At 45.6% G+C, this 18468-nt stretch overlaps 1 protein-coding gene and 1 long non-coding RNA gene across 6 annotated transcripts in view; one reads left to right on the top strand and one right to left on the bottom strand.

The window, feature by feature from the left end:
* Positions 1–18468, top strand: part of LOC128880816 (formin-binding protein 1-like) — a 37594-nt gene that overhangs the window by 12925 nt on the left and 6201 nt on the right. For all 5 annotated transcript variants that reach the window (XM_054131285.1, XM_054131288.1, XM_054131287.1 and 2 more), the window contains exons 2-5: positions 14153–14268; positions 16520–16570; positions 17045–17351; positions 17458–17604. In XM_054131285.1, coding sequence (XP_053987260.1) covers positions 14153–14268; positions 16520–16570; positions 17045–17351; positions 17458–17604 — 621 coding nt within the window. The remainder of the gene's footprint in view (positions 1–14152; positions 14269–16519; positions 16571–17044; positions 17352–17457; positions 17605–18468) is intronic.
* On the bottom strand, positions 3181–7164 carry LOC128880825 (uncharacterized). The gene is made up of 2 exons (XR_008457926.1): positions 6392–7164; positions 3181–5370 (listed from the first exon to the last, which is right to left on the bottom strand). It is a non-coding gene; the product is annotated as an uncharacterized LOC128880825 (long non-coding RNA).

Raw genomic sequence — 18468 nt, 5'->3', positions numbered from 1 at the left:
AATGTCTATTCCCCGATTTCCTTGCATCGGGGAGCATTTCTTTACGAGTGCATGATATTTTTATCAAATCTTTCAACCTCCTCGATGCAGTACTTACATTTCATAAAGAAGCTCTTTTATTTGAATTTATTTTATTTCAATTTTTTTTAAGCGACTTCGAAAAAGAAGGTTACTCGATTCGACGCGTGTTTTTGTTTCAAATGTCTATTCCCCGATTTCCTTGCATCGGGGAGCATTTCTTTACGAGTACATGATATTTTTAATCAACCCGAATAGTTGTAATAAAAATAGTCGTAAAATTGTCGCTCTTTCAACCTCCTCGATGCAGTACTAACATTTCATAAAAAAAAAGGGCCAATTTACCGATGGATGCTTTGGTCATTTCGCGAAACCCTCGCTCATCCGTCGGAACGGACTTGTTAGCCCCGCGATTCGGGAATGACGAGCGACACGAGTATTTCCACCGAAATGGCTATCTCGATGCGAGGACGACGCCGACGTCCACTCCACGACAATGCCGACTGGAGTTGAATAGCGGAGAGGGAAAAAAATGTCAACGAGCATGAATGACAACTCGAGCGATCGGAGCGATCGTCCGAGTTATCTGGAGAGGGAGAAAAAACAGTGCGAAGGTCTGGCGAGTCGTTGACCGCAACCGACGATAATAACGCAACGTTCCGGTGATTCCGTGCTAATTAATTCGCGTTGCATAGTTTTGCGATTGTGCGATCAGAGTTTCCGCAGTTAAGATATCCACATTGATATCCATGCATCTAGAATGGCGATATTATCGAATTTTAATCGAAGCATCCATTTTCTTGGATCGACCGTTCTATAGCAACTGTTACTTCACTACTTAAAGTACGTATTAGATTGTCCCAAAAGATTCTTTCGTTTTATCAATAAGTGGACTGCGGATCTTAATGGATTTACAGGAAATTTGAATGTGCAAGAACCTACAAAGTGCAAACAATACGCAAGAATGTAAAAAAGATCGAAAGTAAAGTTCGTGTTATAATATTTACAGAATAAATTAATTTCTATTTAGATCCGCTTTGTGTAGGTTCTTTTGCAAAGATTGTTATTTTGCATAAAGATCCGCAGTCTATTAACCCTTAAATGGACGATTTTTGTTTCACGTTTTCAAAGTTTTCTTCAAAGTGACATTTGACATTAACTTATTTTCAATGCATAAAAATATTGGATAGTGCCAACATTAAAAAAAGTACAAAATTCGTTCAGAAATAAAAACTAGTCGTCAAAATTAACAAAAAATTAAAAGAAGGTCAATTTTATCTGTGATGTTTAGTATGTTGTTTAAAAACAACATACTAAACATCACATTTAAGGGTTAATAAGTAATACATACACAATATTTGATGTCTAATGTTACATTATTGAATCACGTACGATTCATTTCGCTCCATTGCTGTTACAACATCGACATCTAAGAAATTACATTGTCTATTTATAGAAACGCTACCGCACGAAATAATCGAGTGGAAATTACGAAAGAAAGTTTTGGGACAACCTAATACTTCCAAATTGGAGTAGAGATCCAATTAATGCGTGGTAACAAGCTCATCTTTCCGCGGCGCGCGTCGGGAACGGGAGCTGGAGACGAGGAACGTGTCGTCGTCGGAGGAAGAACTCTTAACCTCGTCCGGGGTTGGGCCTGGCCCTCGTCGACGCGACGGCCAGCCTTTTACTTCAAGAACAATTGGCCGCGCTACTCTTCCGCTTCTTCGAGTCCCTTTCCGCTTCGAGCGTCTTTCTCGCGGCCGCGGGAACCTCGTCGCGTCGTCCCTCATTGTCCACCCACCTGAACGGAGACACACAGCGAAACAGGATTAGTCTGCTTACTTCGTGTACGTCGGAGGTGCGGGAAACGTTGTCGGTGAATGCGATTCCGGGAGAATCGTCGGTTTCGCGTGGAAACTTTGAAAGAAATAAGGAATCAACGAGACGTCGGTACTTAAGTCGAGTAAAATAGAAAATTCTCGTTGTAAATTAGATGCTAATTGGCAGCTATATCGTACTTTGACGTCGTCGGGTCGTTTCGTATCGCGTCATTTTAGAGAGTCACTCTTCAGAGTCACAATCGATACGTGGAACAGTTCGAGTTCTCGATCGATACGTGGAACAGTTTGCCGTGGAATGCTCGATTCAAGAAAATGGATACTTGGACCAAAATTCGATAATATCGACATTCCGGATGCACTTGGTATCTTAACTGCGCAAACTATGAATGCTTGAATACGTGGCGTTGATAAACAAAAATATTCACGTCGAATCGAGTAACCTTCTCCTTTTCGAAGTCGGTTAGAAAGAACAGCGTATCTGTTTCTATCGAAATCAAGATTCGAGTCATCGTATGGATAAAAGTCGGAGTTTAGAAAATTGCCAGAAACCTGGATGCGTCGATTCGCTTCCTCTAATTACAAAGACATGGTCCGGACAGAATCGAGCACGGTAGTTTAAATCCTTGATTCGCGAAACAAAGCATGGGTAGAATTTAGAAACAATTTTCTCGTTGGTTTCGCTCGGGCCGCTTCATCGGTGTATCGAGTTTCCACGATTGGTACTCGTAAAGCGTGATACCCGGTCACGGCGCGCGCCGCGGCGTGTATCCGAGAGAGTACAACGGCGTTGTTTTCATGCGGTAGCGTATATGACACGGCAAATGGAGGGTATTACTTGTAACGATCAATAAAGCCCCCCGACGCCGACGTTTCACAGTTATTCCTCTGAGAAGCATTTACGTCGTTCTCCCGGTAGTTCGGCAGCGTCGAACGCCTATAAATAAACTACTTCGTACACCGCTCATTATGCGTATCGCCGATACCGACGTTTGCGGCCAGATAATCGGAAACTCGTGGTGCGCGAAGGAATAATTTTCAAGCACAGATAGAGACGCGACTCCGTTGGCACGGGTTGTCGGCTCGACCCATTTCCCTGCGAATCACAACGACCGGGAGCGACGGACCAGAAGCTTGGCCGCGTACAATCATCGTCCATGGACGTTTTCCACTCTGTAATTGCCTGGCTCACCTTAGTCCACGGTGCCGAACAGGCTTGGCCCGTGGGATGCGAAAGGTCCTCGACCTTAAGGGGCTTGAAAGTTTCAAGTTTCAAGTGGAAACATCAAACGGTGAAAGAAAATCACTTCTAAATGAGAAGTTTATTTTTTTTTTTTTTTTAAATTTAAATTTAAATTCGAGCGGTTCTGAACGGTTCTGCGCAAACAGAATTGAATTTGAAGCACTGGAAGTGGCAAACAAATCTTTTTGACACAAAATTTCTTTTGTCAACTTTGAACATTTTTTGAAAATTAACCATTGTGAATTTCAAGAAAATCCTCGGTATAAATTAAGCCCAGCTATCAGAAAACAAGTGTGCAAAATTTGGGTCGTATCGGTGTGACCGTATCTGAGAAAAATGTACCTTTGTACAGAAAGCCTAGAACTTTTTTTTTGTTAGAAAAAGGAATCTATTTTTCAAAAAAATTGTTGAACCACTTCCAGTGCTCCAAATTCAATCCTGTTTACGCGGAACTGTTCGGAATCGTTTAAATTTTGAATAAAGTAGCGAAAAAAGTGATTATTTAAAATTTTAATAAAGCAAAATTCTTTCAACTGATTTTTTATTTTTTGACGTTTCAAGCCCCTTAAGCATACACAGAACCGAATAGTTGTCAGTTCCCGTTCGATATCAACGTAAAAGTGGCAAGTTAACAGTTTCCAGAGTCTTTAGAGATTATCAGACCGATACGTGGATTAACCGCATCGGTCCCTCCGACGTTGATAACGCGTTCTCGCTCCTAATAGAAAAGTTTGCAGCGGTTGCCGGTGAGATATGTCGCGAGCCATATCGTTCACCTGACTACCTTCGCAAGGAAAGTCGTTCCAGATACTGGTTTCTGTTATTCGATCGATCCTTACGGGTTCCACGAGTAGCAGACTGCGAGCGCGCGTACGAATGCGTGCCCGTGTAAAATACAAATCGAATTAGTTTATCGGTCGATCGCTGTGAACTAAATGCGCAGTACTGGGTAAAGGGTACGGCAGAGAGGAGTTTTCAAAGGTTTCTTTTATTTTCGAAACTTCCTTTTGTTCCTTTTTCAGTCACGTGACACCCATATATGTATCTACATATCGCGAAGAGTGACCCATCCTCGCACATACAAAACTTTCACGCATATGCAGGACAAACGTATCGTATCTTTAAAACTTTCGACAATTTCGACCGAGTATTCGCCTTTCTGTACGAATTATAATCAGCGACGACGGACGATAATAGACGAGATGAATGGCGATCGTGAGAGGGGGCCCTTTGTTCCTCGATCCGTCCCTGTCGCGTCACTCGCCTCTCACCAGAGGACAAGTTTACCCATTGCTCCGTTAGCATACGAGCCGCGATAGCGTGCCACGACCTGGGACAACATTCCTGAGAATTTGCGGGTATTCTTAAAACCCTATCGTACCGGATCTATTCCTTCCACTTTGCTCGCGACGCGTGCCACGATACGATCACCCGCATTTGGAGCGGGGCGCCGCGTTGCACCGCGTCGTCCAATCGGAAACAGGGCGATGCGGTTTCGGTAAAAAGAAGCATTCCGCGTACGGTGTAGGCTACGCTCGAAACGAAAGCAACTGGCCGTTCAAGGTCATCGAGAATCTACACCTCTCCCCCCACCATCGCGACCAGAACCAACAGAACTCCCTGGAATCCGATAAGTATGGAATTCGAGAATTCTCGACGTATTTGCTACTTTCCATTCGCTCGTTTCCGGAGAAAATTCGTTGGGAATGTTCGTTGCCGGTTCGTTGGTTCATTATTAAACAAATGTGACAAAGATGAATCTAGAGTCGAGGGACACTGCGTTTCTCGAAAGGGAACGTTTCGTTTCTGCTGATTTCGTATAGTTGGGCCTCTGGCAGTATTTCTGTTCAAGAGGCCAGTGTGAAAATCCCTATGGAAAAATGGCTTTGGAAAAAGAGTTCGCTCTTAGTTCGAATCTTGAGGCGAAAATACGTCCTTTCGCGTCCTAACAATAAAGGATATAATATAAAGATTTAAAGACTGTGAATTTTGTCTCTTTAAGAATCCCGTAATCCAATAGCAGGTACACGGGAAATTGTTAGCATTTTTGACAATTGTCAGTTTGGTTAGTGGGTTAGGATTTAAATGAATTGTTCACGCGCGTTTGCACACATAAAGTAAGTATTTATTTATATATATACACAATAATACACGCGCGTTCATGCAGCGCACACCATCGGCTTGGTATACATTGCTACACTCGACAGTAATGAAAAAAAAAAGAAAGAAAAAAGATGTCTCGCACCGTGTAAAATAATTTTACAAGACCTTTATATATATATATATATATATATATATATATATATATATCTATATGAATATCTATATGAATATCTATATCTATATGAATATCTATATCTATATGAATATCTATATATATATCTATATATATATAATAAGGAACTTTGTCTATTGCCACGATTGTCTCGCATGGAACACATAAAAACAGAAACTGCACGACATTAGCAGATGTCGCTGCCACGATCAAGCCGCTATCGATATCCTTACAAAAATTTCTGAAAATCATCCATAGGAGACTCGTAGCGATCGCTGATAAGCCCTCGAATCGTAACGCAGAGGCACGCACGGCGAGCGTAACCGTGTTTGAAAATAAGCGACGTTACCAGAGGGTTAATTAGAAAATCAAGGGTACGCGATAAATCATCGGCTCGCGGCTCGCGATTCGTCTTCGATAGAGTCTGCGTTCGCGTGGACGCGAACGATTTATGGCGCCTATTAAAAGCCTGAGAGCGTGGATCTGTTCGAGCTCGAAAAATCTGACTCGATATCAGCCTTGGAAAAATATCTCCGAGCCCGTTGCCGGAGATCGCGTTCGGTTCGTACGGCGAGCGTCGTCGCGGCATTCGGGCGAATCGCGCGTCCTCGAAAGGTCGCGAGAAACGGAAAGGGGGACGGACGGTTGCGCTCGACACGAATTTTCCATCTACGTGGCCATTATTTTTCGTCCTTTGATCTCTACCAAAGGAAGTATTGTAATTGTTGGATTAGGTTATCCCGACTACCAGGAACGAGTCAACTATTTACTCGTCGCTAACTAATTATACATAACTTTCGTTTGATATCGTGTTTACTGCTCGACATACGAGATAGAACTAAAACACGTGTCTTATTCGCGGTGACCCGCTGGTACATACGTACGGACACAATAATACACGCGCGTTCGTGCAGCGCACACCATCGGCTTGGTATACATGGCTACACTCGACAGTAATGAAAAAAAAAAAAAGAAAAAAGATGTCTCGCACCGTGTAAAATAATTTTGCAAGACCTTACAAGCACGTAACAGCGTTTAGTACGTACATTTAATTTCTTTTACGCGTCTCTGACCCTGCTGAAATTCCTAACCGTTTCCCCGGAGAAACAACCCTTAAAAACGTTTGTCGGAGAACCTGCGCGCGAAGTTCGTCGTTTCTTCAGGCGCGACGCTAAGGAATTACTGGTCTCTCGGAGGGTTAAGCGTGCTATTTTTGAGAGACATCCCGAATGCACTCGGAGGACTGCATCTCTCTTAGGATTATTCCCGTGGGGTTGTATTAAAGATAACGCGGCGCATTCCGCGAGCTTCTGTCGCGCAACAGCTTTCCACCGTGCATCCGTCAACGGGTCTCGCGACTGCACTGGCAATTAGTCTTTCTTGTACTCGTCCTTTTTCCTATGCGTGCTCAGTTATGCACCGCCCGTATGCGCCGCGCGGGCCACCGGCGCTAGACGCTCACGTACGTTCGCAGTCGGTTCAACGTTTCGTCTGCTTATTAAGTGCAGCCACCATGCTCTCGTGTTTCGCTGACAATGAATACTCGTCGACACGCACACGCTCGACCCTCGACTATGGACGGACGCTATCCGTGCATCTCCGTGTGAACGTTTCAGAGACGTTCGTCGCTTTTGCGAAACTTTATTATTTCGATAAAATTGGAAACACGTATCGTGTTCCTTTGCACTCGAGGCATTTTTTTCTGGTGTCAGGATTTCTATACAAATTATTGTATAGAATCGATTGTATTGTCCATAAATCAATTAAATCAAAATTGTTAACTTCCAATTGTGACCCTACACCGACAGCGCGGTCCCTTATTAAAAATTATGCGAAACCACGCGTTGCACAAGTATTTGCAAAAAAAAACTTGTTAGTTTTCTTAAAATATAGCAAAATAATGTATCCAAGTATGTTGAGAGCTCGGGATATTTTTTCGCCGTTTTGTCTGTACGTTTGTTTAAAGATAAAGATTGTATTACGGATACAGACGATTGATACATGATTATTTATAACAATTTCCACGCTGACACACATTTTCCACGATAGAAATGTGCCTCACATTGTGACGTATACTAATATCGAATTTTGTCCACTTATTCCGCGCTGTGCGACCGGTGGAGCGAGCTCGTCTCCTCGCGCAACAAAATTTCTCTTTCCTCGGTGTCTAGTCCGCTCGTCACCCTATCCGTGTCCCGTTCCCTCTCGCGGCCACTCCCGGCCTCTCCGTCTCTCTTTCACGTCGCGTGAGCGTACAGTGGAAATGCAGGATCGATAGGGTGGCGGAGGGTACGTAAAAACCACCCCAGCGCGATTTCGTGACTCATAATACACACTTGTCCGAGTCCGCAGGCTTTCGTTCGCTCGGCCCCCGTGTCCCGTGTTTTCGAAACTATTTTTACCGAAGCACTCCTTTCCCGTTTCGTTTCTCGCGATAGCGTTATTCCCGGCCTAGCTATTGATTTTCCACCGTGGTACCCGTCTCTCCCGGATTTCCCGCGAACAACGCTTTTCCTCCGCCCACGCCCTCGTTGAATTAATTAGCGCCGGTCCATTTCGGGGAACGTTGCGCCGTTCTTTTTTTCTCTCGCGACGTATCCTGTACTCTCGGCGCTCTTTGCGTCATCGTGCTCCACTTCGGAAAGAAACCGCACCTGTGCATACGCGTACGTTTTCGGGGCGACACGATTCGTTTCGCTCGGAAACCGCGAATCCTCGCAGTCCGTAAACTACTTTCGATGTGGAATTAGCTTACGATTAGTGTTTTATTATAGCAGGACATTAGTCGAGCGAGCGTTCCGATTCGGAACGATAGAGTCGGGTGTCTTTTCTCGTTCTTCTCGAGTTCGACCGCGATCTACTCGACACTTAATCTCGAAAGATGAAGCGTCGGTCTCGAAGGGCGTCGAGGATCTCGACCGTGGAGGATCCATCGAGGGCCAACGGAACGACCGCGGCCGTGAACGTACCCACGTCCACGTAGGTTAAAGCGAGAAGAAAGCAAGAAGTTACGAAGGGCAGGTGTCCCGACGGAGATACCTGCCGTTCGCGTGCATAATGGGGGAAGGCACGGAGTTATCTCCGGGGACGAGCCGACCGACCTGTATAGTCCGCGCCAGGCAAGGTTAGGTCGACGTGCAAGTGCACCTCTTTGAAAAAGGTCGGGCAGGGTGAGTCATAGGGGCGGCGGTGCGTTTTCCAGCTATCGACCTGCGGCACAGAAAACGCAGGATTGGTCGTGTGGTGGTAGGGGGGGGAGGGGGCATACACTCGCTCAGACCGATTCACCGGGCTTTGCTGGCTCGAAATCGATTCCAGATAATGGCCTGTAATTTCATTCGCGTCCTACCGACTGATAATCGAATGGCTCTCCGTCTGCCGCGACGAAGCTTTTCGACGGGGTTCCCTTAAAATACTCTGACAATGAGAGAGTGTCCAGACTGTGCGAAAGGTAGTTCTTTTTCAATTTTTTTTTTTTTTTTTTATTAAAGTTTTAAGTCGCATTAACAACTCAGGCCACGAGCGACTTTATACATTTACATTCAACATCATGTATAATTTTATATTGTGCTGCTTGATTGGGATGGGATGGGACTACACTGTGTTCATTTACACGTACAAGCTTATGTTATCTGTGATTTTACAATTTCTTATAGATTTCGGTTCGTTTTAGGAATACAATTAAGATTTTGATATCGTCGCGAGAGTTCATTATTTCGTTTATATTGTTTTGGATCTTGAGATTTTCCCTAATTCTATCGAAATGCTGCCAGTTAAATAGGATATGTTTCGTGCCGAGGATTTCGTTGCATACTCGAGTAAATATTACCTGTTCCAGACTGGAAAAATCACGGTCGTTCGATATCTGAATATCGTCGGTTTGTCAGTGTTTCGATTAACGTAATATCCCGTATATCGCGTAAAGCGTTTCCTGCAAACCGTTTCACGTAATATCCGTATTTTCTCCGATAACCGGGCGCGCGCGTTGGTCCAATAATTAACTCGTCGATAGGCGAGCGGGCCGAGCGGCGTGAAAATAAAATCCGTTGTCCGTCGAGACCGAGCCGCTCGCTTTCCGACGTGGAAAAGAGCTAAAATGATAGGTTTTCTTGTTCCTCCGCGCGTTCGAAAGTCGCAGTTGGACTATCACCTCGCGCTTACCAGTTCTCCGTTATTTAGTCGGAAATTGCTTAAGACCAGGATACGAGACCTGCCGTGTGCAGTTATCACAGTGAGAAAGCCGCGACTATCGCGACGGGGAAGAATACGGTTTCTCTGGAAACGGTTCGCGGATCCGCGATCGGCTCCGTGTCGCGGAACGTCGATATCTAATTTAAATACGCGTATCGATGTACAGCTGGGATCGTATCTCGCCGCGTATATCGTCATTCGTTCGGGTGTCATGTTTTCCATCGCGCGTACCGATTATTTTCCATTTGCGACTGCAAAACGAGGTTGACGCGAATCGGTATCGCGAGATCTCTTGCGAAAGAACGCGGCGATCGCTGAATACCGCGAACCGTGTATCACCGCCGGGGATGAGTAAACTCGTGCTCGAATAGGAGACGTGCTTGTTAACGATCAACTCACGGCTTCCCGAACATAAATGGAAACAGATTAAGGAACATGAGATCGAATAAGAATAGAGATGGTATTATGATCTAGTCGGTGGTTCGATAACGACCGATGCCATAGATGAGCAATGTCCTAATCGGATGATAGATGACTATGTTCAACGTTGTAGATATAGGCTATGTTTCAACGAAACGAAGGGAACAAACACGTGGTCACTGATAAATGTTAGAAAAAATTAAGTATTTAATCAACCGTAACAAAACAAAAATATACACCTCGTCTGTGGAGCCACCTCCACAGATCGATACTTGTAATCAAAAACAACAAAAATATATACGTATATCGAATCGAGTAACCTTCTCCTTTTTCCAAGTCGGAAACTTAATTTGTAAGCTTTATCGCTCAAGGACGATCCTGTCTTTCAACATTTACGCTAGTCGCGGCTTAAGGACAAATCGAGCTCCGTTCCAGCGTTTACTCGTATCGTAACAAACTTAAAAATAAGAACATGATCTTTGGCTACTTTTATCACCAAGCACGATGTACACACATCTCGGAACTAGCTTTGGCGACATGTTCAATAGATGAGGAAATTACGCAAAGAGGCGCGCCGCGTTTAAATCTTGCGCGATGTTGCAAGAAACGAATGCAACCCTATAAACGTAAATAGAAAAATACGAAGGAACGCGCAGCCGAATAGAAACGAAGATAACATCGTAATCCACTCGGAGCTTTGATAACAGTACTTTACGCTCGATCGTTTTTAGGTCGCATAACAAAGCGAACGATCAACCGTACGATTTGATGACTCGCGGCATTTTTAGCCTTCGTTTCTCGCAGTCGCGATGGGAGTTAGTTGAGCGAAGCCCGAGGAGATCCTGGTCGCGCGACCATCGATGCGAGAGATCTCGATTTTTCAGCTGGTCAGATGGACCCGCGGAAAGGAAAGGCTGGGACAGACGAAAGACGCATCCGCCGGTCCCGTTTCACAGCCGGTGCCTGGCCCTTGAATGGCTACTCGCTGGAAATGAAAGTAACGCGTTTCGAATGCCACCATAGGCGACTCGATCGGCTTGTCTGTTGTCTGTCTCCCGCTCTCTTGCGCTCTCTCTCCACCTCTGCCAGTCTCTTTCTTCGTACACGATACGAGTAAACGCTGGAACGGAGCTCGATTTGTCCTTAAGCCGCGACTAGCGTAAATGTTGAAAGACAGGATCGTCCTTGAGCGATAAAGCTTACATTCCACGGGTCCGTTGCGGGCGAGCGTGTCGTTAGTCGTTGCCGGTCCGTGATATTTCAGAAACTTGCGATAAACAAGGTAGTAACCGGGTAGTAGTCCAGGACAAATCGTGGACAAACGAATGCAATTTGATTTCGATCGAAGTTCGTATTTGGGGGTGCCAACTTCGCGAAGCTCCCTGTCGGCCATCGATAGTCATCGGTGCGTGCCAGGATAGGTCAACCAATAACAGTCGGTTTTTACTCTGTTAGCGCCGAAACTATATTTTTATAAAAGCCACAGTTATAATCGGAACGCCTACTTCGCGCAATTCCGCGAAAACAAATTTCTCGAAAGCGTCGGTAAATAGTAAGTTCTCGGGAACGCTGTCTTCTATCGTGAGAGCACGTTTGTTTACTCTTGTGCCATTGTCGATCTGTGTACATTCCTTGGATGCTTCGTCTTGGAGAAACTCCTCCCTCCAGGTAGTTGTCGTTAGGCACGAGCACGGTAGAACCTCGTTTAAGTATACGAACGAAATCGCGCTCTTCGGGCACATACGGATATAAGAACTCGTAGCTGAGAGCGTTGTTTATGTAATATCGAAGAGCAGATATTAGATGACGTTGTTCGAATCGCTCGTAGCTCCTCAAATAAAATTTTGGAGATCCTCCAACCGAGGATTCGGCTCAACCCCATTATTCGAATCGAGACCGTCTCGGTATCGCCGAGTTTCTCGGTTAGGAGGTCCGACTAGCTCTCGGAAAAATTTAGCGATATTTGAAATTCTTTTTCGTCAACGTTCGGATTTAACGAACGCTCTTCTTTGGATCCTTCGATCTCACGAACGGGACACGCTACGATCTGTCGTACGACCAACCGCTTCGACGAGACTTTCGACCATACGAATGGGATATCATCGTCGTACGATAAACTTTCTGTGACACGATAAACATGCGCCACTTTTTACGATATCAAGGAGCATGAAATTTCGTCAACTTTGAACCTCCATATATCGGTAACCGATTACTATTTTTTTCAATTTCAAACGGCATTTAATGCACTCGTATGTATACAACACACGCACGATATTGAAAAAAGTGTGTTCGAAACTTCAAAAATTGCATTTCGGCCATTCGGACCACTGTGCGACGCGTCGTACGACAGATCGTATCGTGTGTGGTGCGTTCAACGCCTCGATCCGAACGTGCCAATGGAACTCTGCTTCCGACACCAAAGAAAAACAGGTAGCTCGACGTTGTCTATTCGCGACACCGGCAGCGTCGACGCATAGAACTCTTGTTCCACGTTTTCGACCAGTCATTTAGGAGCATCCCGTGTAACCCATTCCCGTGTAGCTCCATTCACCGAGAGTCGGCCGATATGTCTGAATGGGAAATTGGTCGGCAGAAGAAAGAGCAAGTCGAGGCTGACGGCGTGCAACAACGTTTTGCGATTCATAACGTCGATAAACGGAGCCTGTGGTCCCTGGCCTCTCGTCTCGAGTCTCGAGCATCGAAGTAAGCGTGCACGTTGCGGCAACGCAATAGCGGAGAGTCCAGTTTCACTTTTCGTGGCGAGCTGCTAAACGGTCAGAAATCTTTTTACCGGTTGCGAGCCGCTTGCGAAACCCCTCATTGTCCCGAGTAGGGCGGTTCACCTACGCGTGCCAAGAAATTTTCACGCAATCAGCCCGAGGAACGCGATATACCTGCGACCCTGGGGATCGGGCAACATTTTTATTTCGGATAAAAACGCGAATATTTTCGAACGAAGAGAATTACGACCGATTTAGGTTTATTTTTATTCCCGAAGAAATATATTATTCACGAAATATAACGAAGCTCGTTCGCTTTGTTTGCTCTCCACCAATTGGTCGTTCGATCGGCGATTTTTCGCTCTCTCTTGGCAGACGACGACGCGACGCCACGGAGAAACGTCGCCGGCGCGGCTCGTGAATCGCAAACTTTTTGTCCCACTCGAGAGAGAAATTTCACGAAACCGCTCGTCCATTCGACCTACTGGGATCGAAAGAATTCGGGAGCAGCCGGCCACCGAACGATGGCTACTATCGCGGTCCAACCTGTTCGCTAATTAAACGCGCAGAAACGACAACGACGACGGTCCGAATAACCGTCATGGGAATGCAAAACGACTTTTTTCCGCGGTGACCCGATTTATTCAGCCTCGGTCACCAACGAAAAATTGCCTCTCTTTTGATACCTCGAAACGGTCGTTTCGGTATCAAAATTCGCTTCACTTTGGTCGTTTTTGTTGGTGGTTCGTGAAACGAACAACGTTTCGTTGTTCTCGGGTACAGGTATACATATGCGTAGAACATTATACTGCGCGATAAGCGTACGCAGCGGGTAGTTTGAAAAAAAAAAGAAAACAAAAGGAAACCATATAGGCAGCGCAAACTCGAGGGGGTATCCTGAATTAGGAAGTCTAAAAAAAAGCGGTTTTTCGTGAATTTTTTTGGGATGGAAAGAAATAATTAATTCTATCGAAATATTCAAATCGAATCCTATCGGCGTCACAGTCGACTCAATTTGAGTATTTCTCGTTGAAAAAATTTGCACAGACTACTCAAATATCCATGAAGATAGGATAAAAAGTTGGATGGAATTAATTATTGTTTTCCATTCCAAAAAAATTCACGAAAAACCGCTTTTTTTAGATCTCCTAATTCAGGATACCCCCTCGAGTTTGCGCTGCCTATATGGTTTCCTTTTGTTTTCTTTTTTTTTTTCAAACTACTCGCTGCGTACGCTTATTGCGCAGTATAATGTTCTACGCATGTGTATACCTGTACCCGAGAACAACGAAACGTTGTGCGTTTCACGAACCACCAACAAAAACGACCAAAGTGAAGCGAATTAAAGTACAATCATACGTCATAAACATCAACAGTTTTGCATCGAGCATTACTATCTCGAAACGTGCCCGTCGCTGATTAGTCCATTTTGTTTTGGTTGCAGGACCAGTTTGAGAATCTATCCCTTCACACGCAAAAAGGGATAGAGTTCCTCGAAAGATATGGCCACTTTATTCGCGACCGATGCGCCATCGAAGTGGAGTACGCTGCGAAGCTCAGGTAAGAAACCTTCCGTAACGGAAGGTTTTCGTTATCAATCGGATCACCTGTCGGCCCGCGCATGTAACACGGCGACGATTTATCGTTGCCCTCCGTGTATCAGGCACGCCTAGCCTTGGCGTGTTTTTTTTTTCCCGTCCATAAATTAACAAAGGGCGGAGTATCCGAGGTTAACGATTTCAATGGGACATCCTGTATAACGAACGTGTCTCGCGCACCCCATGAGTTCACGGACGCAAGATGTAGCCGGAGTAATATTGTATTAAAGGGTCCCCTTGTTTGTCCCGTGAATGCCGTCTACTGTTGCGCACTTTTGTTCTAACGGGTGGCACCGACGTACCCCGTTTTACCCGCACGCGAAAACAATGACTGTCGACGTCGCGATCTATCTTTTTTCCACGTCTGTAATCGATGGTAAACATATTTTTCTCGCGCGAAAACTTTTGTCCTATCGTCTACCGTCGCTAGTTTCTTGGACAGGCACTCGAGAAAAGACAATATTGATCTAAAACGACGCGCTACACTATATCGCCGCTCGGAATTAGTTACACATATCAGTTAAATATCTCGGTAATTATTCAGTTGAAGTCCGACTTTGTGTAATACTTTTATTTATGCAAGATTTGATGATTTATCCGGGATTCGAACAAAAATATTAAACGTTCCACTTAATAAACCGAAGGTGACCCTGATATCTCAATAAATAAGTCAGGTAACAAAAAACATATTAGAGCGGCGTATGTCCTCCTAGATACCATGCAACTATTGTTCGAAACATTTTCTCGTACAACGAGAAATATTTGACTAGTTATTTGAGGTCGTCATGTTAGAACACTCACCCTGTATATAAAAGATGTTTACCGACCTAAACATAATATTATTAACTTTAGTTATCTGCGAAAATAAAAAAAATACTAATTCCGAGCACTGTGTATTATACATACATGCGACGCTATCTGAATCGATACCGATCTCTCGAATACTAGCAGCACGCGACAATTGTCCGAAACTGGAGGAACGTTACCATCGTCGATGTTATCGATCGATTTGATCTCCTTGTTTGTTTCGACTATTTCGACACGGTTTCCCAGAACGAGACGATTCGAGTACCGATCTCGCACGTTAAAGCGGCTGCGCGGTATCTCCGGATCGCATCATAAGATATTTGAAACGGTCCTTTGGGAGCCCGATATCGCTGGCTGCGATCGAAGAACAAACGCGCCGATTTCTTTCGATTCCGGTCGCCTAATTATCGCTCGCGTTGTATCGTCGTCCCTTAATCGGTCGGCGTACACGAACCCCGGAGAATGATTCCGCGTGCTCTGGTCGCGCGCGTCTATCCCGGGCACGTTCGTTCCGCTGCATATAAATTATCACGAGGCACGTTCCTCGTGCCTTAACGCGCTGTAATTTCTGCGATACTATGCTCGCGTTACTCGTACAAATGGAGTACCGTTTGCCGCGCCGCAGTTTCCCTCGTTGCTCCGTTGATTTTCATTAGACGCATTCCAAACGGCCGCGAATACGGCATTCTTCGGATCGAGAGCGTTTCGGTATCGCCGAGTTTCTCGGTCAGGAGGTCCGACTAGCTCCCGGAAAAATTTAGCGATATTTGAGATTGTTTTTCGTCGACGTTCGGATTTAACGAATCTACCTTTCTACCTTTTCTACCTTTCCTCTTCGGATCCTCCGATCTCGCGAATCGAGGTTTCAGAATACTTTAGAAATCGCTGTCCGTTTTCGCGCACCGTTTTCCGGCCGGCAGCCGGCAACGTATGGTCGATGTGGTATCAAGGACACGTCAACTTCCGGATGATAGCGCGTTTCGAAGTCGACACACATTTATCGCTCCGCTCGTGGCCCCTCGTTCGAATTGGAATGACTCCGTCGTTTGTTATTTCTTGTCGCGCGGATGACTAAACGCAATTCGTAACATCCGCGCACGAAAAATGCCCGATATCGTCCGTTGTCACGGGAATCGTAATTTCATCGCGACGTCGCTCGATCTTTTCCTTCTGCGAACGTTCCTATTTTCACCTCGTAGCGGACGTTCGACCGCGAACGCATGCCCTGAAAATAACGCCGGACCAAAAAAGGAGACTCATTCGAGACGAGCAGTTGTCTCGAGCGTCGAGAAGAATCAGACGTAAATTATTCGTCGTCCCGATACGGCGGGCCGATAATATTTCCCCGGCGGCGGATCGGGCCGACGACCGTGCATCGGTAAATTTCGTTTCGTTTCTGATTGCAGACGTCTCGTGAAGAGCTATCAACCCAAGAAGAAGGAGGAGGAGGATTATCAGTGAGTATGAGCCAACGTACAGGTGTAACACCGGATCCACGGCTCGGCAGTGATGCGTTCTCCGACGCGAACGAAATCCTTCGAAACAATCGCCCGTTTCGAGCGTACGCGTTCAGCGACGCTTTTATTTTTCACGTGTACAACACGCGCAACTCGACGGAAAACGGTAGCTAATATCTCTTATCTGAAGGCGTGGGCCGCGGCCGGTTGCTTTATAAGTTCAGTAACTCGCTCGGTTCGCGCGCCTACGGACAGTCGGTCTCGTTTCTTTTCTCGACGACCTTCTCGTCTTGCGCGTCGTATTCGTTCGCGTGGGTCGTGATTTAATTCCGTATCGCGTTAATTTTAATTCCATCCGTAGCTTCCCGAACTATCGAGAAGAAGAAATCGTTTAACGGGGTGTCTCCCGTCTCCGCTTTTGCCGTTGGATCCGTTTCGACGTTCGCTTTCTAAATTTTGTCCACGACGTTTCAGGTACAGCCCTTGCCGGGCGTTCAAGATGGAATTGAACGAGGTGAACGATCAGGCGGGACAGAGGGAAGTAATCGCGGAGAACCTGCAAGGGAACGTGCTGAGAGAGTTGAACATCCTCGTGAAAGACTTCAAGGAGGATCGGAAGAAGTATCTTCAAGAGGGCGCCAGATTGATGACGACCCTGACCGGTCAGATCGGGAATCTGGAGCGCGCCAGGAAGGCGTACGAGAAGGCTTTCCGCGAGGCGGAAAGGTCCGTTGAGAATTATCAGAGGGCGGACGCGGATTATAATCTCTCGAGGGCGGAAGTACGTAAATAAACTCGATAATCTACATTTTATTCCTCGCCTGCTCTTCTGATCTGTTTTTTCCTCTACCTATCCTCTAAACTTGGCTCGATTTGTTCCTATTCAGGTCGAGAAACAGAGGATGAACATGACGTTGAAGACCCAACAAAGCGAGGAGGCGAAGACAGAGTACGCGAACCAGTTGCAGAAAACAAACGACATGCAGACGCTGCATTATCACACGGCCATGCCATACGTCTTTCAGCACCTTCAGGTATTCGTTTCGTGGACTCGTCGGTAAAGCTATCTGGCAAGCCCGTGCCTCAGACGCCGAGATATTTGGAGTTCCATCGGGAAGAGCTTATATAGAAAAGTTAGGCGGGACCGAGCCGCTTGTGGGAAACGCGAGAACCGCACGGTTTCCCCCTGATGACGAGGAGCGGAGATGCCACTACATATGTATTAGGGGGGCCAGAAAGTAATCTCGTTCCTTTTACATTAAATTCAAACAAATAAATTTATAACACGTTTTTATATTTAATCAATTATGTAATCGTCCTAGTTACTAAGAACCTTTTGTCGTCTAGCGTGCAAATTTTCAATGCCAGATTGAAAAAAATTAATGAGTTGATGAATGATAAATAAGTGTCGAGATTAGAAACGACATTACTTTCCAGTCCACTTAATAATACTACTATATGGCCTATGCTGCCTATAATAGGCACCCGGTCCTGCATTACGGTGCGGGAATATATTTCCCTCTCCTTCTAAGCGTACTCCGAATAATATTGACCGTGAAAATCAAATAAATGATAATTGTCTTTGTAATATCCGCGCCTCCCATACCCAACAATAAGGAGTCAAATAAGAACACGAAACGTAGAGTACGGGATTGGTCGCGTAGGTAAAGCGGTCGACTGTGGATCCGAGGATCGTGGCTTCGAATCCCCGTGCCTTATTTTTCGTTTAGACTCCTACATACGGGGGCTCGTCCGGGATGGGGGGTTACAGCGGCAGAGGACCGGCCAGTGACGATGAACAACAATGCCACGCGAAGGACGGTGTCGTGTTGACGGTGGAGCGGGCAACAGTGAGGCGTCGAGAGAGAAAGAGAGAGGGGAGTACACTCGCGAAAGAG

This window comes from Hylaeus volcanicus, chromosome 8 (genome assembly GCF_026283585.1).
Source record: "Hylaeus volcanicus isolate JK05 chromosome 8, UHH_iyHylVolc1.0_haploid, whole genome shotgun sequence".
Taxonomy (NCBI): Eukaryota; Metazoa; Arthropoda; class Insecta; order Hymenoptera; family Colletidae; genus Hylaeus; species Hylaeus volcanicus.
Note: the sequence above shows the minus strand (reverse complement) of the source record. Positions and strands in the feature narration are given on the sequence as shown.